Genomic DNA, 21,565 nt, shown 5'->3' with positions numbered 1-21,565 from the left:
CGACATGAGATTAGAGAATTAATTTACTTAGCAAGCTTTCTGGCTTATTTCACTGTCAGACTGGAGTCCTGCAGTTTTAATACCAGCAATCCTCTTGAGGAAGCTGGAACTAAAACTGATCTTGATGCCAGTCACTCTCTCTCTGTGTGTGTGTGTGTGTGTGTGTGTGTGTGTGTGTGTGTGTGTGTGTGTGTGTGTGTGTGTGTGTGTGTGTGTGTGTGTGTGTGTGTGTGTGTGTGTGTGTGTGTGTGTGTGTGTGTGTGTGTGTGTGTGTGTGTGTGTGTGTGTGTGTGTGTGTGTGTGTGTGTGTGTGTGTGTGTGTGTGTGTGTGTGTGTGTGTGTGTGTGTGTGTGTGTGGTGTGTGTGTGTGTGTGTGTGTGTGTGTGTGTGTGTGTGTGTGTGTGTGTGTGTGTGTGTGTGTGTGTGTGTGTGTGTGTGTGTGGTGTGTGTGGGTGGGTGGGTGTGACCATGCATTTGTCCAGAGGGTTTTTCCAATATGACTTTTCTTTCAATCAGCCTTTAGAAGCCATTCAAGTGGCACAAGGTCAGAATTATCGCAGAGCTAATTTGTCTTCCATTTAAAAGGACAAATTAGCATTTGAAGACTAAATGAGTTGACATCCTTCAGAATGACCCACATCCCTCTCCCTTGCTCTTCACACATTCCCTTATATGTTGGAAGAATACATTATTCTGTCAGAAAAAAAGACATGTAAAGGCAGAAAAAAGTGCAAAACATGTCAGATATTTCCTGCTGACCAAGCACACTGCTTCACAGTTTTGTTCTTTCTCTCTTTCTAAACGCTTGTGTGAAGTGAAAATCATGACTGCAGCAGGCATACAGTATATTTAACTCCAATTTCCAGTTGTCACTCATCTTTCTATCACATTATTTTGTTGATTTCTTAGTGACATTACTTTGGTTTCTGTTTTTTACAACAGCTTCCTCACCCTCATCTCTTTCTGTCACTTCTGGGTTTTTTTCTTGATTCTATTCTCTATTTCCCAGGGACACTTTTGCTCTTCTGCTTGTCTTTGCCTGACCTAAACTTGCTGTCAGAAGGGTTTAAGGTACCAAATGCACATGACCCTGGTGGTTGTCAAGCTGTCATGCTGTTTAGTCATGAGGGTCCAATGACATAAAGGGCAAAGACAGGCGAGAGATGAAAAAAAGGGTACAGTTGTTGTAATGGTAGTCACCAAATATTATGTAGAACTGTTAGTATTTCAGCTTGTGTTCATCCATTTCCGGTTACATGAGCATAAATGGTCAAGAAGCCAAAGCACTATAATGAAGGCCTTCCCTACCAAGTTTAAACTAACAAATAAAAAAACACATTACTTCCTTTTTTCATTTCTAGCATATTTCAATACTCACATGCCCATATTTTTTTTGAATGGCTTATTCGTTACTGTAATCATTCCTCTACTGAGCGCAAAGAAGACCATTGAATGTAAACCCCAATTCATGCTTGCTGGATTCACATGGCCCGGCGTGACATCAATTTAAAATGCAGCAGATAAGCTGACAACTTGAAGCTTGTTTCCTGTATATTGTCTTATTTATAGAAAGCGGTTTGTCCGCTGTCTGTGTGCAAGACCATTGTATCTCGGTTGAGGTATAAACAAACCCAAGATGTCAAAATCCACAGTGCTTGTTAAGTGCAACAAGGAATTCTGAAGCCAAGACAAAGGCTTCAGCAGTCTGAGTTCAAGTCGATAAATCAAGTCAGTGTTTTCAAAAGTTACAAACTTTTTATCTTAAAATTCATCAAGGATACTCTGCTGCTTTGAACAATTTAGTAACACATTTATTTTTAGGGTTTTCATACTAAAAGGATTGTTATATTGATTTGTTTAATTGAGACATCCTAAGCCCCTATCATCTTTGTCTTTGGCACACAGCAAGGATGGTAGATTTTATCCCCCATCTTTTGCAGAGCAGTTTCACACGCTTAAATGCGTTTACTTTATGGCCAGTACGAAAACGCACACAGTGAATATTAACTCTGTCCCTGTACATACAGTTATGTGAATATTGTATATCTGGAACACCGACTTTAATGCACTGCTATTTTAACTTAATTTGACCTGGTGCGATGATGTAAAAATACTTATATTATGTTATTATATTATTAAAAAACACAGCTTTAAGATGCCTCATTCAGAAAGATCAGGAAATGACTTAAATACTAGGACAAAATAACCAGCATTTAATATTATACAATTGGGCTAATGACGCATGAGGTGGTAATTAGTCAGCTACAAAAGGCGACAACATATTCATTAACACCAGCAAATCTCACACATTAAATATGCCCCGCAAAACATACTAGTGGGTAATTCACCCAGCTTCAGGTTTTTGAGAGACCGTGGAGGCTGTTTTGATGCTGTCGTGGGGTTGCTGCAGTAGATTTGAGTTTATGTCTGCGTATTTGTGTTATGTCTGTCCACTCCTTAAATGTCATTCTTCTAACAAGAGTTGAACTGATATGACCATAGTGCTCCATATGAGAAAAACAAAATGGTTTTGTGGAACCGTATTTAAAAATCATCATCATTATAGAGAAGAACAGCTGTTGTTAACCTCATTAATCAGTGGAGGATTGGGACTAAGTCAGAACAAAAATTGCATTACTGTATTTTGCTGTGAACAACATACACTGAACAAAAATATAAATGCAACACTTTTGTTTTTGCTCCCATTTTTCATGAGATGAACTCAAAGATCTAAAACATTTTCTATATACACAAAATAACCATTTCTCTCAAATATTGTTCACAAATCTGAAAAAATCTGTGATAGTGAGCACTTCTCCTTTGCCGAGATAATCCATCCCACCTCACAGGTGTGGCATATCAAGATGCTGATTAGACAGCATGATTATTGCACAGGTGTGCCTTAGGCTGGCCAATAAAAGGCCACTCTGAAACGTTCATCTCATGAAAAATGGGAGCAAAAACAAAAGTGTTGCATTTATATTTTTGTTCAGTGTAGTTTTAAAAAAAGAAAAAGCCAACAAAAACTGAGAGGATAATCCCTCCTATCTCCATGGGCCAGCCTTCCATGTTATGAATTATTCTTCACATTGAATTTTCTACGGTAATTTGAGCATAGTTTGGTTTCTGCTGTGCCGAATATTTTTATTTCTATCATCATTATAATGAATGTTGCTGTCAAATGATGTTTTATTATTCCGGAAATTGGAATCCCTCTTCTGAGCGGCCTCGAAGCCGTCTGCAAAATGTGATTTGGCACAGCAGCTCAGACTGAGATGTCCCCCGGTTCTCACCTCACCCTCTCACATGCTGCCGGTCAAATGCAGGCTTTGTTTGCCCGCCCGTCTCAATGGATCTTTTTCTTTCCTTCTCCTTTCTTTTCTTGTGAGGGCGGTCAGACCATTGTGTACTGTAGTACCAGGTATCTTTATTTTGAATAGCTTATATAGAAAATGACCTTTTTAAAATACAATAAACACCCAAGAGAGCCTGTGACTAGTGGCAAAAAGCGGTTTGGTAACATGTCGTCAGCTAAACAATGCTATGATTGGGAGTGTAATAGGTATACATTAGGATTAATAGTGCTATGTCCAAAATCATTTTAGAAGTTCTCCACTGTATAAGTCCTTCGAGAGGGCATTTCACAGCTGTTGAGTATGATCTTTATAGATGTGTACAGAGAGAAAAAGCTGCATGCAAATTCTCATGTAATTGGCACAGATTTAGCCACTGGACATTTTGTGTTGTTTTGCCCCAAATAGCCAATGTGCTTATTTTTCACAATTGTAAGCTGGGAGTTTTTATACTGTTGCTGCAAAAAATGACTTATCCATCTCGCAAAAAGTAAAACGTTATTTGTGTGAAAGCAATATTACTGTTTCGAATACATTTTGTTTAACCGTCACTTTATCCCTCAGATTTATCTTTCAAACTCTTTGCTGTTTAGGCTCCCCTACTGCGGGCGCGGATTCTGGGCCGTGTTTTGTGAACAGCTTGACATACTCTGATATTGAGTCTTCTTTGGTCAATCTTGTTTCGGACAAAAAAAAAAGGAAATGTTAATAAGTTAAGCCCAATAGTAAACAGTGTGTGTTTGTGCATCTCCTAGCTGTCAACAACACGTCGTAGGACTGACTTCACGCCCGTCACGGATATCTACAACCTTAGCCCAATCCTTTCATATGATGAAAATGTAATTTTATATAACTGACAGTGACTAAATGACTCAAGTCTTTGTGCCACCACCTAGCTTTTTTATCAAATCCTCCTCCGGTTCCTCCACCTCCATCCCTCCCTCCTTCACTCGCTCTGATTCCAGCTCCGCAGTGACAACCCCCAAGCCCATCTCATGCATCAGCTGTCAAGCCAGGATTCGTCACTGGCAGGAGGCTGAAAGAGTGCGATATCTCACCGCCTGAACATCTTGACTTGGAATTTACACTGATGATGACTCCCATTGCCCTTTAGCAATCCTCTTTGCCGGAGCGCACAGTCCTACAACATTGGCACAATTACTATCTTGCTTTGGCCTTCTGTCTCTCTCTGTTTGTCTTTCAATCTCTTACTTTCCCTGTCTTTGTTCGAAATACTTCTGGGTCGGAGTTATCTCAGAAAGAGATGTTGATAACTTTCTGACTCCATTTTGTTCTGCCATTCAGCAAAGTTCACTGTCACAAATGGTAAAAGATAAGAAATAAGGAAGGAAGTGACAGTTGAATTTCTTTGATCTCAGCAATAATGATTGTTCTGACCTTGTTTAAGAGGTAACATTTGAGGAACTTTATTTTTTTCTCTTTCCCTCAGCACCTTGCAGCCAGATATGGGGAAAAAATCCAAGAACAAGACTACCGTGAAGAAAAAGACTCTCAACCCCGAATTCAATGAGGTACACCCTTTCTCCTGCTGTACATATAGCCACCATACACTGAGCTACTCCTATGATTTTCTATAATGTATTTAAAATGTTGTTCTGCACCTTTTTTAACTTATTTTACATCTGACATTCCTTTTTGTATGTGTTCACAGCATCAATCTGCTTTTTGCTTCTACAAAAAGCACTACATAACCAATTCAGTTCCTTTTCACTCTCATGTTAATGAATCATTCATATAAATATGCTCTTTTGTGCACCACCTGCACAGGAGTTTTCATATGAAGTTACCTTGGACCAGCTGGCAAAGAAAACCCTGGAGATCTCGGTGTGGGACTACGACTTGGGAATGAGCAACGACTTCATAGGTAGGCTGAGAAAAAAACTGTGAGGGGAGGAAAAGAGAGCGAAGCAGATGCAGCAAAGTACATGACTGTAAAAGAGTGTTTGAATGAAAGCAGCGCACTTGTAGAAAACATAAAAAACCAACGTGGGCGGAGAGACATGAAAAAAAAGGAATGAGGAGTAATTATGAGGCTTGAGGAGAACGATTTGAACGAGCCAAGGAGAGTTTGAGTGGAAAAGGAAAGAGAGATGCTTTAGAAATCGAAAAAGACTTCACATCCTTCGTGGACTTTGCACATCAAATCGCTGCTGCTGCTGCGACAAACTACTTCGTAACCGCTTTGGTGCTGCCTGATGTATCATGTCAATTGAGCACATGGGAGTTTAGAGAGTGATGGGGAAGTAGTGGGGAGGCACAGTACTATGGATTACCAACCTGTGAGTTCGAAGGCCTTTAGATTAAAGCGTTTTACTCTCTCTAATGTGTGTGTGCACACGCCAATGAGACAGAGGGTGGGTGGGTTGGAGGGAGACACCTAGTGTTTAGATAAGCACAGTGAGTTATTAGCGCTGCTGGGAGAAAAGGCCACCAGTCTAACGTACAGCCCCAGATAACGACCATTCCCCTGACCATTATCATTACAGGTTTAACGACATCAACCCACCAGTTATGTGAATTGAGCCTGGGAGAAAAATTATTCTGAGACAAAGATAGATGGAGAAAACAAGTTGATAAAGAGGCCAAGTGAACATAATCTTAGTGCAATTGAATAGGAGTGAGAGCAATAACAAGCAGGCTAATAGGCTTACCCGAAGACATAGAGGTTGTCACATGGTAGAAGGTGAGATCTTAAAGATAAATGGAGGAGAAAACTGAGCAATGAGAGATTAAATATGGGAGTGAAAGTAGGGCATAGGTAATACATCAGGTTGATGACATGAGGATCTTCACCATAAATTAAACCTTGAAGTCTAAATCAGAGTCGTGTTTGGTAGATTTACAATGTCTATGTCCTCCTTTAAACCTTCCAGAAAACATGATGAAACTTCTAAAGAGACACTGCAGATAATAAAACTATTTACTCAAAAGTATTTTGCCGCAAGTCAAGTCTCAAGTTTATTGAAACAAGTTTAATTCAACTCTAAAGTATGGCTAGTAATGATACCCTGGATCAGTATTGGTGCTGATAGTCTCCATCACAAGCTGTTGTGATGTTTTATTTACTTGGCTATTAGCAACTTCTAACAATTCAAATGTAAAGGTAAGCTCTATGCTAGGTGTGCCTGTTGCTTTTTTATTAATTTCTGATAGTTTGATGAGACTTGAGTGTTTCTAATTTTAATTCTCCAGAGCAGGCAAAAGTGTTTGCACATGTTCAGGTTGGCAAGGCTTGCAAAACTAGTAGTGATCCACAAGGATTCATGCAAATGTGGATTATGGCTAACACACTTGAGCATATGTCTATTAAAAGCCATTCATATTGATGCAAGCAGTACGGTTTCGAACCTGAATGTTGCATGCTCGCCAGTCTGAGTTACAGCCTCACTCTCGTCTTTGTCCTCTTTTCCTGCGCCGGCTCCCCATCCCTCTTCTTTCGCCCAACGCATGTCAGGATGGCTGACCATTTGTCACTAGCAACCCACAGACACAGAAAACATTCCATCGATCTCTGTTTGGAGGTGGTGGGATGATTGTGGAGGTGACCAAGTGTTGTTTGTGATTATCTACAGGTTTTGACCTGCTCTCAGAGTTGTGTGTCTGTGTGTGAAGGTAAAGGGAGGAAGGATCCAGGATAGGAAACATTGAAGGCTGCTCCTCTTTTTCCAGAAGCAGCATCATTGCGTTCAATGATGAGTTGCAGATCAACAATAGAGCCTTGTATGCTCTTGGTTGTCATTTTCTGAAGCACTGTTAGAAGGTAGTATTGCCAAAATACCATGTTTAAACTCCACGCACCATTAACTGTGCAGTCACAGCCAGGGGAATGGCTCTGTAATAACCTCGGTGACAACTGCCTGCATCCCTCTATTCTACAGTCTGCCTCTCCACCAACGCCTCCGTCACCTCTGCTAGCTTTCACCTGCGTCATTTCCTGCTTCTCTGAATAGTTATTCTCCCCATGCTCTTTCAATAAATCCTTCGTTAACTGAATCTCTCTGTCTTGTTATTCCCTTACTAGCAGACTATTTATCTTTCTCTCTGCCTGGTGGTAATTGTCTCTAATATCTGTTTATGTCCTTCTTTGCTCCCAGATCTGCCTCCCAGTCAAATAATAATAATCTTTTTTGGCCTGAATTTTTATGTACGTTATTGCCGAATCTCAAATGCATTATTGAATGTTAGGTTCTAATGAAAAAATGAAATGTCTGTCAGTCTGTCTGTTGTTATTTTCTTATGACACCAGTCATGGAAAAAAAACTACTTTTACTCAAGTACTTACTTACTGAACTTGATCATTTACATGTTATGCCCCTTTGTATTTCTACCCAACTACAATTATGAGAGAAATAGTTTTGCTTTTATGTGAAAGCTATAGTTATCACTTACTTTTCAAGATAATAATCTAAATAAATCTAATGGTAATTAATGAGTGATTATCAATATATTTTGACTAGCGGCCTCTTGCTCAATACAGTGCATTTTGTTTAGTCTTGTCTAGTTCGATAGTTCCACTGAAAAGTAACAGTGTATTAAATGACAATATGAGGAAGGGTCTCTGTTGAACCAACACAGAATAACCACCTGAATCTGCCGCTCCCCCCTTGCAGAGCTCAATAGCAAGCTTAGCTCATTATTTAACTGTCCTGCGGCAACATTGCAAATTTGGTTTACTCACACTGCTCTCAAATGGTGTTTTAAGCCCAAGGCAGGCAGTTATTTTCAGTAAAAGAAAAAGCTCTATAGTCCCACAGTAAACTACCTGCTCTGCAGACAGTGACACAGTGACCAGCTAGTGAGCATAGTGGAGCATTTAGCAGCTAAATAGCCAGATACTTCCCTCAGGAGATGGAGGAGACCAAAAACAGAGCATTAAGAGAGAACATTTTGGATTTACATTCATAGGATGGCCAGAAACAAATGATTATCGATTATAACAGCTAGATGTGTAAACAAGCTGGTAACTAGTTCAATATCTGTGTTCCCAACTTTTGTCTACTTCAATTGAAAAAAACATTAAAAACGGTAGAACATTTACACCTGGAACATCTTTTGGGTCAAAATGATATTTTATTACCCAAAAAAACCAGTAACGGTTTTAAAGTGCTTCTTCTTTCTCATTTTTTCTTCGATTCTTATTCCCCATTTCTTCAAATGTCTCTCCCACCAACAATTTCCCCTCACCTCCTGACTCTTCTCCTCTGTTCCTGTCGTTCTGTTTGCAGGTGGAGTGGAGCTGGGAATAAATGCAAGCGGACAGAGACTCAGACATTGGTTCGACTGTCTCAAAAACAAAGGGAAAAAAGTGGAGTACTGGCATACGCTCACACAGCAAGGAGCCCCGAGCAGTGACAAACCGGACTAGATTACACAAGACACACACACACACACACACACACACACACACACACACACACACACACACACACACACACACACAAACAAACAAACACACAACATTTGTCTCACTCGAAGTGGTTGTTTACTGAGACCAAGTAAAGTAGTAATAAGAGCAAAGGATAAAAGATGCAATAATAATAGTCATAAAAAGTCTAATCTACTCCGAAGAGAGGGTAGTTCTAGATGATGCCCGACACAGAGCCTAATCATATAATGCCAATATTACCCCAACCAAGTATTAGTATATGATATTCATACTAATATTAGTAAAGGTAAAAAGGTGTAATCTGAATTTATTTTTTAAAGGTGAACCAAATTGTGACGATGTCCTCAATAAAGTGTTGACGTTACTAAACATTACCCACAGAATTGTGCTTTAGACCTTAGTGTATTGTGGAAGTCGCTCATATTCTGTCCTTCAAATGTACACCTAATGAAGAGATTTGAGAGTAATGTACTCAAAATCCATACAGTGACTCATAATGTGGTGTATAGTAACAGGAGCAGAGATGTTATGAAAGAGATTGTGTATTGAGAAGTTTCTATTTTAGTGGTTGCTGATCTGATGCAAATCAACACAGTATTATAAAGCACAAAAAGATCCATTCGGTGGATTTGTACCTTTACCGTTTCAGTGTTCTTGTTCTTATGTCTTTCATTGTCTTTAAGTGACAGTGGCTTTCTATAGACCTTCATATCAGGCATTAACGTGTCAGTTTATGTGTGTGAATGTGTGTGTGCATGAGGGCTATGAGAATATGAGTGCCTACATTTTCTGTCTGTACAGTGTGTGAGTCTCTCTGTATTGATGTCACTCCCCATTCAAAATGTGTCCATCCAAACTTCAGAAGCACAGAAGTCTGAAGAAATGATAAAAAAGGACAAAGAAGACACATACAAGAGAGAAATCCTCGGAAGCCAGCGCCGCCACCACAGGCCTCAGTGGTGTGAGCGGTCCTGGCTGGGGAACACTGACAACCTTTCAATCATGTGTGCCAGACCCTTTGTCATCTCTCTACCATTGCCAGACAGGTCATAGAGCAAATTAAAGAATGGATTACATCTTGATACGTCACTTTTGACTGATCTTTTTGACTTTCCTGATGAAAGGATGAACGGATGTTGCTTTTTGGAGGTGGCATGTGTTCCTTGACTTTGCTGCGGCGTAATGAACCAGATTTCAATAGGATCCAAGCAGGTTTACCTCAGTGACTCCATTTCTGCTCCAACAAAGCCACAGATGATGCAACATTTTCTCTCTGCTCTGCAATATCACAGCAGCAGCAGTGTGTCGATTTGAAGATTCAGGCATTTTCTTTGGTCCTGGGATCTAATTCATGGCAAAATGGATGCCTAAAACCTTGAAAATGTCCCCAACTTTGTGCACCCTCAGACACTGATCTCGAGAGGATATTGTATTCAATCTAAATCAGCCATTAGAAGGAGTCATTGCAGTGATCAATGTTGCATTCATTCCATTACATCAGACCGTGACCAGACCTATTGAATAGCAGGTCTACTCTTTAGAGGCATATTCTATCCTCTGGACAGGAGACACTGGGAGCACTGTGTACATGCTTGTGATTGCCTGCTGAGATAAAACTGTGCAGGAGAAATGCCCCCCACCTCCCTCCTCATCTTACATTTAACTTCAGGAGGTAAAATGGGATTTCACCCTGCATGCATGGCAGCAGGGGACAGTGAATAATCACAGGCCAGGATCCAAGATATTGAAAAACAAAGCTAGATTGCACACTTAACCTGCATGCCTATTATGTGTCTCTATGCACATCTGTGCATGTCGATGGTGTATCTGGGCTAGACTTTCACTGAAACGTCTAAACGCCTGCCAAGATATGAAATGTACTCCCCTGGTTCATCTATCACTACAGCTCTGGCCATGCACTGGTTCACAAAGCACACCCACAGTCGGTCAGTGGCCTCTGGGAGTTTTTCTAACTGTTGAATCGATCCGGCTGCTCATGTTCTTGTTGTCCTTCAACAACCTTGTGAATGTCTCATTGTTAACTGCAAAAAAATAGATCCTTCAGTGGTGAATTAGGTTTAGATAAAAAAGGGCTTGGGCATTATCGTAGGTTGGCACGAAGATCATGTCAAGTAACAGTGAGCTTAAACACATTTTCAGTTAGAGCTTAAATGAATTTAACAAGAGGGTTGGGCGAGGGTTTATTCTGTACTTTCTCTATGCACATCAGAATTCCCAGCATGTTGGCAGTGAGATAATCAAACCAAAACATCAACATTATGTTATCCATGCATCAAAGATGCATTTCTGGGAATACTGAGTTCTTTGATTGGAGCTATGCTGGGGACAGTGATCGAATACAGTTCACATTTCAGGCTGGTTGGTTGCTTATTCCTCTCTGAATCTGTTCGTTTTGTTTACAGTCACCAAATGTTAGACTTTTGTCTATTGACCCCGCTTTGCTTATGTAATCATTTTATCTGCAATACATCTGCATGTTTAGCAATCACTAACAGCTTGTATAATAGAGTGCAACCATAGCTGATTATTCTGAATGCTGATGTGTTTACAGTCAATGCCATCAGTGCGTATTTGTTTGTTTGTGAATATGATGATTCAGGGTATTTTTGCTCAGTTGCTGTGATTACCAAGCAAGCTGTTGCTTTAAAAAACAAAACCTTTACTGTCACAGATTTTGACACTTCGTCTTCCTTACATTGAAATCAGTGGTAATGATGCAGGAGGGCAGGGGCGAATGAGATGGGGAATTCACTACTGCAGTCCCTGTGTATTCACTGTCTGTCAATCACACAGTATGGCTGCCATCCTGTGGTGGGTTTGTGTAACTTCTTCGCAAAATAAATTGAAGTCGTTTCAGTTGTCGTCTGTCTTCCTTTGAATAACACATTTCATTTTTGAGAAACATTAGACAGGCACCCCATGTTTTAATATATGTTTATTCATCATTGTCTTTTAAAACAAACCACATCCAGGCCTATATGTGGTTTTTTTGAGGGTCACTTACTTTACTTTTAGCAAAACTGATACTGTACTGAATTTATTTGATGTCAAAGCAGAGTAAAATAATTAAAAGTATTTCCATTCTACCAGACTGCCTTTATTTACCCTATCTGTTACATCTCCACCTCCCCTTTTCTCTTTCTCATGGGTCCGTCACTCTGCCAATAAAGAGCGGCACATTGGCCGTGTCACTCCACAACAGCATGATGAAGGGCCGCAGGGCAGAGAAGGACGGGAAGGAGCGAGAGAACGAAATGGTGGTGACGGCCCCGGCCTCCACTCCTTGTTCATTCAGTGCGAGGAAGGCTCTGTGTCGGGCATCATCTAGAACTACCCTCTCTTCGGAGTAGAGACCACACAGGTTGGAACTCTCAAAGAGGGATGACAGTCCTGGTTAGGGGGAAATGGAGAGAAGAGTATAAGTGAAGTAAATGTATCTGATACAGGGAGATGAGCAGAATGATGTGTATGCTATTTTCAATAATGACACTTTTCAAGGCTGTCTCCTTGCTGGTTGATAAAGTAATACAACTACACAACCTGAAAGCATGGCAGGTATTAAAATAGTCTGACAGACCATGAAAGATAAACTAACCCAATTTCTTGATGAGCATGTTCATGTCTGGCTGGACATCCAACTCGATTTTGGGCAGAGTGACCTCCACATGCTCAGGGGTTGTTTTTTGTAATTCCTGTATCATTTGACGCACAGCTGTATCTGTCAGACTCTCTTCCACCAGCTGCAGGTCAGACACTTTTCTGGAGCTAGGCAGCAGGATGTAAAGACTGCTGTCACCAGTGAGAGCAAGCCTCGCCACCTGTTTGTAAAATGAAAAAAATATCCAGATGTTGACACTGAGGAGCCCTCAAAGATCACATTGAGACAACTATGCACCTCAAGACCCCCACCCAATTTACTTTAATGTCAAAATATGAATGCATCAATCAGGTTCTAAATTTCAGAGCTACAGGATCCATAATGTTTTGGGATATGTAAATATGAAGCATACTGTTGCCATGGAGTCAATTTATCTGCACTATAACTTCAGACCTCTTTTGTGCCAATATTTGAAACCCTTTTGCAAATTGACACCATTCAAAGCATGAAGAAAAAGCTATTGGCAGTTTATGTTTAGGATGAACCTTTGAATATGCCCAAAACTATCTAAATACTTTGGTTCCGTAGAAAACTTAAAATTGTGTTGACTCTCAAGCAAGTTTTGGAGTGATAAAGGGCATCCTCTTTCTCTGTTTTATTCTCAATAGACCATATCAAGAATACAATCAGAAACTGTTAGTCAAACTGAATACAAACATCTGTTGTGTCTGTGTAGTCAGATGTATTAAGACTATGAGGAGAAGTACATATTTTCACTTTTCACCTCACACAGTGGCTTTGCCTTCCATTACACCTTAGTAACTCTCCTCATGTGAAGTTGCCTGTTGTAGAGTGTGTGAATGGGTGGTTTAAGGAGGGTGTTGTTTTTTTCTCACCTGTGCCTTTAGCTGGACTACATACGTCATAGCCACCATGTATTTCGGGTGATACAGGAGCTGTACATTCACCAGATCACCATCCAATTTTGTGAAGAGCCCTTTCCTGGGTTTCATTTCATATTTGACCTTCCACTGACCTGAAGTACAGACAGTCTATTAGTTTTCACATGCACATCCGTACTCTTATGCGCACACACAATACTGACCTGTAAAGGAGACAGCGTTGAGCAGCATCAGCTGTGTACTCGGTGACACTGAGTCGACCAAATGCTGGATTTTATTGTTGGTTTTATTTGCGACCCAGCTGTTGATCATCTCTGTGTTGTTCTCGCTGGTATCCAGTAGCATGACGGGTTTTGCATCATAGAACTGGATGGACTGGTCAATAAAGGACTGGTTCAGATTGATTTCTGAGGAAGAGAACACAGAAACCACGATGAGCTGCAGAGATAAAGATTTTTTTTGGACACAGAATCTCTGCATCTACCTCTTTGACTTCAGAGGAGCTAATCTTTGAGCTTCACATAGTGATAGTTTTACCTGGGTTATAGTAGATCTGAGAAGCCATCTGCAAGGAACCGGCCAACTTCTCTCTCAGCTTCTTCATCTGCAGGTGGACACAGTGGAAGTCGTGAGGCACACAGACAGCCCTCTCAATGGCTTTACGGGTGTCCCCCCTTGCACCTGAATGCATCAGAATTAAGAAAATACATAATATAGATAGAAATACGACTGTGCTTTGGAGTGATAATGAAAGCTGCAAAGTATGACTGACATTTCATATAAGTAGAGAAAAACTCCTGTGACATTTTAAAAACAAATAATGACTTTTATTTAATCTAACTTCCTGTAAGTCATATACAAGATAATCTTTTATTCGTGTGCAGAGGTAACAAAGGGACAATATTGCTTGGACCATCTTAAAGGACAAGGTTAGTGTTATTTTTTGTTCTTTCTATGAACAAACTCAATAAAAGAAAATCTATGTTATATTCAGACCCATCATTTCTTCCCCTGCCTGGTTTTGGCAGTCCTAAGGATTAGTTGACAATATGACTAGTTTTAGAATTTGTAAGAATAATAACAAACATTATGCAGTTTAATTTTGTCATACCTAACAACAAATGGGACAGTGCCCCGATGATACTGATAGGAGAGAAGAGCAGGTTGCTGGAGGGTTGTGATTCTCTGAGGTATGAATACAACTTCATGGAAAACTCTGTAATGGATTCCTGCAACATGGGTTCCCCTGTGCGACTGTTCTCGTCCTGGCAGGGCTCCCATGGTGTGGTGAAGCCGCTGCACGAGTGAGGAGGAGCAGTAGGAGCAACTGAAAGAAAGTAAAGCAGACTGTTAACATGTACAGGTACTTTTTGTGAAAACATCTCGTTCGGGCTGTGCTGTAACATATAAGTATACAGAAAAGATTGCCAAACCGATTTACGTTAAATACAAACATTATATACATTTGTGACAGACACAAAGGACGGAACAATATGCACAAAAGCAAACAAAGGAATACAAGAAAAGGGAAGAGGAGGATTAGATCATTATAACTAGTCTGGTAAAAAGTTCTAAATTACTTTGCCACAATTCCTCTAGGCCACAGTCAAGGTGCCTAACTATGGTGTCAGATATTTACATCCCTTATAAATCTATAAATAAGAGACTGCACAGACAAAAACAGGTTGGATAATCAACTTCTTTTTCAAAGGGATTTTCTGAAAAAATAAATGTCATTTTTATTACAGATACCCTATCTCTGCTGTAACATGGTGGCAGACCTACCTTCAACAATGACATTTACAGAGCTCAGATTTGCCCCCTCAGCAGATCGACAAAGGTAAGTCCCAGCATCCTCCATGCCAACATCTCTGATGATGATGGTCTGATCATGGTCCAGTGGATACAGCAGCTCCACTCTGTTATCTCCTTCAGGATTCAACAGCTCATTGCCAAGACCTGTCTCTTTAAACCAAAGTGCATTGGCTTTGATTTCCCCGGCAGGTTGGAAATGGCACGGGAGGTGAGCAGTGGAGCCTTTGATAACTTTAATGCTATAGTTAACGGATGCTGGAGAAAGAGGCAAAAACACTTGATTTTGAAATCAATTCTACCCAAATTCACTTTTTTTGTATGAAAAGAGAAATGTGTATGTTCCTCACCATCAACTCTAACTTTGTATGTTATTATCATCTCCCTATCGTTGTCCTTTATCAAACATGAGTAATCGCCCTCGTTGGCAGCAGTCACAGGAGATATAAAAAGATGCCTGCCACCCTGTTTAACTCTAGGCGAGCCATTCGGAGTATTGGCATTTATCTCATTACCTGTATTAGGAAAAATATCAAATTAAACAAACATATAACTGGGAGATTTTGCAATTTGATGTATAGTATGAAATATAATTAAACCATTGAATTTCCAGGTGATGGCCGCTCCAGGGAAGTCAGTTTGAAACGAGAAACATGGCAGCTCCAGACTGGAACCAGGTACCACCCAAAGATTTGTCCCTGAAGAAAGCTTGACAGAAATAAATTGTTAAACATCTTGAGGCAAAGCTGCTATATTCAACAGACAAACATCATAAGGTTTAAGCACTTGTTCAGTTAGAATTATAATAGCTATGGAACATATTGGTACACATTCTGTGTGAGCTGCAATTATCAGGCAGTCATACCTCAAAAGCGAGCTGCAGCAAGAGGCAAAGTAAAGCCTGTTGTTTCATCTGAAACAGAGAATGGATGAAAGGTAGCAAAATATAATTGGAAAGTTGATGTAGATGTTTTACAAGTGAGGATTTCCAACTGAATATGGCACCAAGCCGAAAAAAATATCAATAATGTGGCGCAATACCTGAAACTAGTGATGTTGTCCACGATCAAATCTTTTAAAACTTTGATAATTTAGCTACAGCTTCCATTTGAATAAAATAAAGAAAAGTTATTTGTGATAGTCATTTCAGATATAAATAACATTGCCTTGGTTCAGTGATTATAAACAAAAAAGTTGGAGAAACATATCACAACTCACATTTGTTGAATTTCCAAATGAATCCAAATCACCAATGATTTTTTAGCAGTACTTCTGTCACCGTTAATTCCATCCACACATCTGACTGTCTGCTCCTCTGAACTGCAACTAACAATGACTAATCTGTGATTGTTGGTTTAGAGATGTTTGTTTGCATAATGCAGGTCTTCTGATTTACTGGAAATCACATGATTTCATGTTGGCAACAGATACAATGTGGGATAACATTCACTGCGCTTTTGATTTTACATTCATTGCATTTAATTTTGTAATGCAAAGATAGTGTTTAATTACTTATAAGTGATTAAGTCCAGGTTTTTTATCTTCAACAATACATGCTCAAAAGTGTAACGGTTTCACTTTTTCTCATTTTCAATTTGCATTAAATGTTTTTGCTTTAGGTGTTTTACATAATTAGATTTTGTCAAATGTTGCATTTGGAAAGATACACAGAAAATAACATAGTGGAAGGCAAACAAGCTGAATGTGTGATAATTTGCAGGAAAATTACTCTTTCTTGTTAAGTAGTAGGAAGATTTCCTTCACCACTAAACGTGTGACGATCGACAAACCGACACTCGATTAAGTAGACTGAGTAACTGGTCGCGAAGTGATCTTAGGGCGTAATCAGACGAGTGCAATCGAGACCCGTTTGTTAAAAAACGAAGAGACTCAACACTTTTTTTTATCGTTTTTCGCTATAAAGAACTAAACAAAAAGTGGAAAGAAGGCTTTGTTGATAATTTAATAGCTTACAATTATGTGACCCGTGTCTTCACAACTTGGAGTGGAGTTCAGGCTCCCTGGAGAAGAGATCAACTAAAGAGAGTAAGTTAAGTTTTCCTCCTGGTCATCTGATCGACTAGCGGAAAGAGACCAAACAATGGCCAACAACACAGCCAGGAAACTGCTACTGGTTCACTTAAGTTAACTTTGGTCCTGTTTGCTCAAATACAAGTTCCCATTCAAGGTAGTATTGTCTTTGTTCAAGTTTATAATTAAATCACGTTAGAAGATTTCGGTCTCCAGACTAGTTTATTCTGAGTGTAGTTATTTGTGCGCGTACTTAAAATGCAAAAGTCAATAAAGTTTACTTTTTAGCTTATAATTATTGTACTATTAGTCCGGAATTATAGACGGTGCATATTATCTCTGAATAGATCATAGGATGTGTATAAAACCTCTAAGAAGCACTGTTTTTTCTCTCAATCCACAGTGAAAATCAAGCCACAGAACTGAAGGGTGTAAGAGGCAATCATGGCCACACAGTTTAGTATCGATGATGCCTTTGTGTTGGATGGAGATGAGGAGGAAGCAGTGTCTGATGGAGACACCGAGGGATGGAAGAGCAAAGACAAGGACAGGGAAGGAGCAGAGATGACATTTGGTCCTCTAACTTTCTCCAAACCTCAGACTCATCCCTCGCCTGCTGCTGCTCCCGGCTCCCCTGAACACAGTAACCTAAAGTATCAGGTACAAATAAAAAACGTTTTAAATAATTATGTATTCCACCAGAAAGGTTCCACTGAGATACAATATATCTTCTACCAAGGAGTTCGGATCAAGCGAGGCAGCAGAACAAAACGGTTTCTATACAAGTAAAAACAGGGACAGAGAACATCACGACAACAACACAAACACAACAGCAGACAGACAAAAAAAACAAATAATTGAACTTGTTGAAGATAACTACATTGTAAAAACTGATTTAATGGATTTGTAAACATTTCAGAAGAACTTGAAACTGCACCTTCTTTATCATCTGCTGTTTCTGTAGAATCTGGAAAATGAAGACGTCTTGGTCAGCAATGGGAATTCCTCTTTCAATAACTTCTTCAAAATCAGGTGAGTCTTCTGTGTAGAACTATTGATGTGATTTAACTTCACCCCTCCTTCTACCTTAACCCTTTGAATGTGAGATAAACTCTCTGTTTGTGCTCTCTCCATAGCGACCCTGCGACTCTGTCTTACTGCAGCTCGCAGTGGTCCTTCAGCACCTTGAGTTCTGTCAATCACCTTTCTGCTCATTGCTGTGGGTGAGTTCAAACAACAAAAGCAAACTTCAACAACCACATACACACAAATTATCACACAACAACAAACACTCACTTTAAAAAAATGTTTGCTCAGGTGGGTGTCCCATCCGCTCGTGAAGAAAAACAGAAGAGTTGTTCTGGCTTCTTTCCTTCTCCTCATCACTGGAGTTGGTAAGTCTTGAACAGTTCATTTATACTTTCGAACACTTTATTTATTTTTCAAAACATAAAACAATGTGCAGGACAAAATATAGGGTACAAGTGTAGGTGACTTAAAAGGAAGGGAAAAGAAAACACAACAAAATATTTTTTAAGCAAATAAAAAATCCCATTAGACCTTTTTCTTACCAAATATAAACAAAAACAACAACCTTCTGTAATAAGGTCTTAACTTAAAAACAAATGCTTTTATTTTATTTCTGTCATCCGTTTCTGTTTTTCTTAGTGTTGTGTTGAGAACCCTGAACTTTGTCCTATTGTTGATACTATTTGTTAAACAAGTTTTTAGAGTTATGTAAGTGAATAAAAAAGAGTTTTATAAATGCTGGATTGTCACCCCACCCTGCAAATGAACTTTCATCTTTTCTTTTAGCTCTTATTTTCACAGGTGTTGTCATCCAGCTGAATCCAGTTGCCGGTAAGGAAATTAAACCTTTTTGGATAATTACATGATTTTGTTGTCCAAAAACGACATAATTAGTCTGTTAACCCAGATGCAATATGACCACAGATCATTTAAACATTATCAACAAGCACAAAATGCTATGTGTGCTGGATATAAAAAAAAGAAGAAGAGTAATGCTTAAAGCATCAAAAAGCTGTAGATTGTTATCAGCCAAAAAGCAGCCAAAGAAAGAAACATTTCATGAAAAAAATTACCAAACGGAAACCAATCATGTTACAACTAAATAATAAATCACAAACTTAACACAAATTACTACATTGGAAAAGAAAGTACCAATTCAAAATATCTCCATTTAATTGAACTAACGCAAACATTACAAGAAAGACATTCCTTTGTGTCTATGTACCTGCATGGTCAATGCTGGACTGTATGTTTTGGTTGGAGTCTATGAATGTGTATTCTGGCAGCCAACAAACAAAGCTTGGCAGCTCAGTGTGTCATCCTGTCTGTATACTTTTCCTGTAACACCATCGCACACACTGCTGGATCAATGGCAGCAGTCATTCAAGGCCAAAGTCCCTTTGATGATAAAAAAGCAGTGTTTCTCAATCCAGTACAAATCTGTCCTGCTCAACTTAAAGGTCCCATGTCATGTTTTTCTGGTTATTACCCGTCCCCTTGTGTGTTATGAAGGTTTGTATGCATGTAAACGGTCTGCAAAGTCACAAACCCTCAAAGTACACCCTGTAGCGAGTACAACTCTAACACAGAAACTACCTGTCTATGCTGCCCCAGAACGCCTCGTTGGAGATTTCTCTTTTTCTTCCTGGGTACAGTGACGTGACCATACCCAAATGGACCAATCAGTGGAGCTCCTCACACACACACACTCTCTCAGCGGCGAAACTGTGACGTGCTAGTGGAGACTGCGTGCTTACACTGTAGGTGCGGGGGGGGGGTGCGGGTGCTAGTGGAGCCTCGCCGATGGGGGTGCTGCAGCCCCCTTAGCACCCCCCCCTTCTCGCGTCCATTCGCGATGTCTCGCTGTCTCGCCGACCCCACGCAGCAACCAGGAAACCACACCAGTAAGCCAGTTCACACTGTCCGCTCCTCGCAGCAGCGAGCCTCGCAACGTCCCACCAACACGGCACCCAGACCCCGCGCAACAGTCTCATCTGTTCGTCATTACTGTGTCATTTTCTGGTTGCTAACGCTATTGTAACACATAATCACTGATGTTCCGCTGTAACGGTGGTGGACTCATCAGAACAGAGTGGGCTCACAGAGGGGGGCAGGAGCTCCAACAAGCGGTGTAGGACAGAGTAAATACACATACTATACAGAGATGCTGTATGAGAAACCAATGTGAGATTGGAAAATTGCACAATGTAAATCTATTCTAGTAGACCTCAACAATGGAATTATGATCAGTAGAAATGGCCATGTCATGGGACCTTTAACAACTGGTGTGAAGGGATACAATTTACTGTAAACCGTAGCTGCATGCTACAATAAATTATAGTACTTGTCAATTGTCAGCTAATTCTAAGACAGCAAAGTTGTAGTTTCAAACAAAGTCAGAAACAAAATATTGTCCCAACAGCTATCGATCTTTTCCTCTGTATTCTTGCAATAAAGAAAATAATATGTTTCCCTAAAATGTTAAACTCTTCCTTTAATGTGTGGTTGCATTGAATATTGTGTGTGACTGTGTCTTGATTCTAAAATGACTGTCTTCACAGGGGTTTCAAGTGCTATTTTCTTTGTTCCTGGATTTCTTCTCTTCATCCCTGGCGGTAAATTGATCCTTTGTTTCCAGCCTTTTTGTTTCACTTTACATTCACCCGTACCAGTTAATGTGTGCTTTGTTTGGAAGATATAATTAGTGTATTCTCTGTATTTCCTGCAGTGTACCATGTGATATACATCAGCTGTGCTGTCCGTGGAAGAAGAGGCTTCAAATTGTTCTACCTACCTTATTTTGAAAAATAACATTTCATGAGACACTAATTTTACTTTTTACCTTTTTAAATGAATTGTATTTTGTCACTTTTAACTAAAAAGGTTGATACATGGTTGTTTTTTCTTGTCATTGTAATGACCACTACTTACTCAACCACTCAGTGCTTCGACTTTGTTTTCCACATGAACTGATATTGCTGTGTGTACATGAAAAAGAAGGAGATAGGTCTTGCCTGTGTTTCTCTATGTTGTGTGAATAATGACTGTGAAATTACAATAAAACTTTTGTATATTTTAAGATGTGTTTTTTTTGTTTTTGTTGCAAGTGAGCTGGGGGGGGTCAAACCTGCAGCTCTGCCTGCTCAGGGAGTTAAATCTCTTGTAAGATATCCGTGTCTATATGTAACTGCTAGCTCCTGCTATTTTTGAATGTCTTGTGTCTGCATGTTGGTTTACTTTGTCTTTGGTATGGGGTCTTTATCTTTACACACTAGAATTCTAGACCTGTCTAATCTTAAAGTTAAAGGAACTTCACGGAGCGTAATAAAATTGCTTCATGAAGTGATGGAATGCATAGGACCATGATAGAAATAAGTATTGGACTGTACATTAATATCCCTGACAATGTTAA

General features: G+C 39.7%; 3 protein-coding genes across 6 annotated transcripts in view; 2 read left to right on the top strand and 1 right to left on the bottom strand.

Moving 5' to 3' along the window:
* Positions 1–11,637, top strand: part of doc2d (double C2-like domains, delta) — a 33,479-nt gene extending 21,842 nt beyond the window's left edge. Inside the window, exons 9-11 of the mRNA XM_034211624.1 lie at positions 4,804–4,885; positions 5,142–5,238; positions 8,600–11,637. Of these exons, the coding sequence (XP_034067515.1) occupies positions 4,804–4,885; positions 5,142–5,238; positions 8,600–8,739 (319 nt within the window). The 3' untranslated portion in view covers positions 8,740–11,637. The remainder of the gene's footprint in view (positions 1–4,803; positions 4,886–5,141; positions 5,239–8,599) is intronic.
* Positions 11,638–11,701: 64 nt separating this feature from the next.
* serping1 (serpin peptidase inhibitor, clade G (C1 inhibitor), member 1) lies at positions 11,702–16,457 on the bottom strand. 2 transcript variants are annotated; one of them, XM_034211623.1, is made up of 12 exons: positions 16,312–16,420; positions 16,135–16,194; positions 15,959–16,006; positions 15,693–15,801; positions 15,444–15,608; positions 15,067–15,351; positions 14,393–14,608; positions 13,819–13,962; positions 13,485–13,688; positions 13,276–13,415; positions 12,377–12,599; positions 11,702–12,171 (listed from the first exon to the last, which is right to left on the bottom strand). In XM_034211623.1, the coding sequence occupies exons 3-12, from the start codon at positions 16,004–16,006 to the stop codon at positions 11,924–11,926; spliced, it is 1,782 nt and encodes a 593-aa protein (XP_034067514.1). In that variant the 5' UTR covers positions 16,135–16,194; positions 16,312–16,420; the 3' UTR covers positions 11,702–11,923. The 2 variants fall into 2 exon arrangements, with proteins under 2 accessions (XP_034067514.1, XP_034067512.1); XM_034211621.1 differs by lacking the exon at positions 16,135–16,194 and having other exon boundaries at positions 16,312–16,457.
* Positions 16,458–16,853: 396 nt separating this feature from the next.
* On the top strand, positions 16,854–21,234 carry tmem134 (transmembrane protein 134). 3 transcript variants are annotated; one of them, XM_034211627.1, is made up of 8 exons: positions 16,854–17,139; positions 17,528–17,784; positions 18,089–18,156; positions 18,261–18,347; positions 18,442–18,518; positions 18,955–18,984; positions 20,715–20,768; positions 20,882–21,234. In XM_034211627.1, the coding sequence occupies exons 2-8, from the start codon at positions 17,569–17,571 to the stop codon at positions 20,962–20,964; spliced, it is 615 nt and encodes a 204-aa protein (XP_034067518.1). In that variant the 5' UTR covers positions 16,854–17,139; positions 17,528–17,568; the 3' UTR covers positions 20,965–21,234. The 3 variants fall into 3 exon arrangements, with proteins under 3 accessions (XP_034067518.1, XP_034067516.1, XP_034067517.1); XM_034211625.1 differs by having other exon boundaries at positions 18,940–18,984; XM_034211626.1 differs by lacking the exon at positions 16,854–17,139 and adding an exon at positions 17,166–17,281 and having other exon boundaries at positions 18,940–18,984.
* Positions 21,235–21,565: the final 331 nt, after the last annotated feature.

This window comes from Gymnodraco acuticeps, unplaced genomic scaffold (genome assembly GCF_902827175.1).
Source record: "Gymnodraco acuticeps unplaced genomic scaffold, fGymAcu1.1, whole genome shotgun sequence".
Taxonomy (NCBI): domain Eukaryota; kingdom Metazoa; phylum Chordata; class Actinopteri; order Perciformes; family Bathydraconidae; genus Gymnodraco; species Gymnodraco acuticeps.
This window is presented reverse-complemented; position numbering and strand designations above follow the sequence as displayed.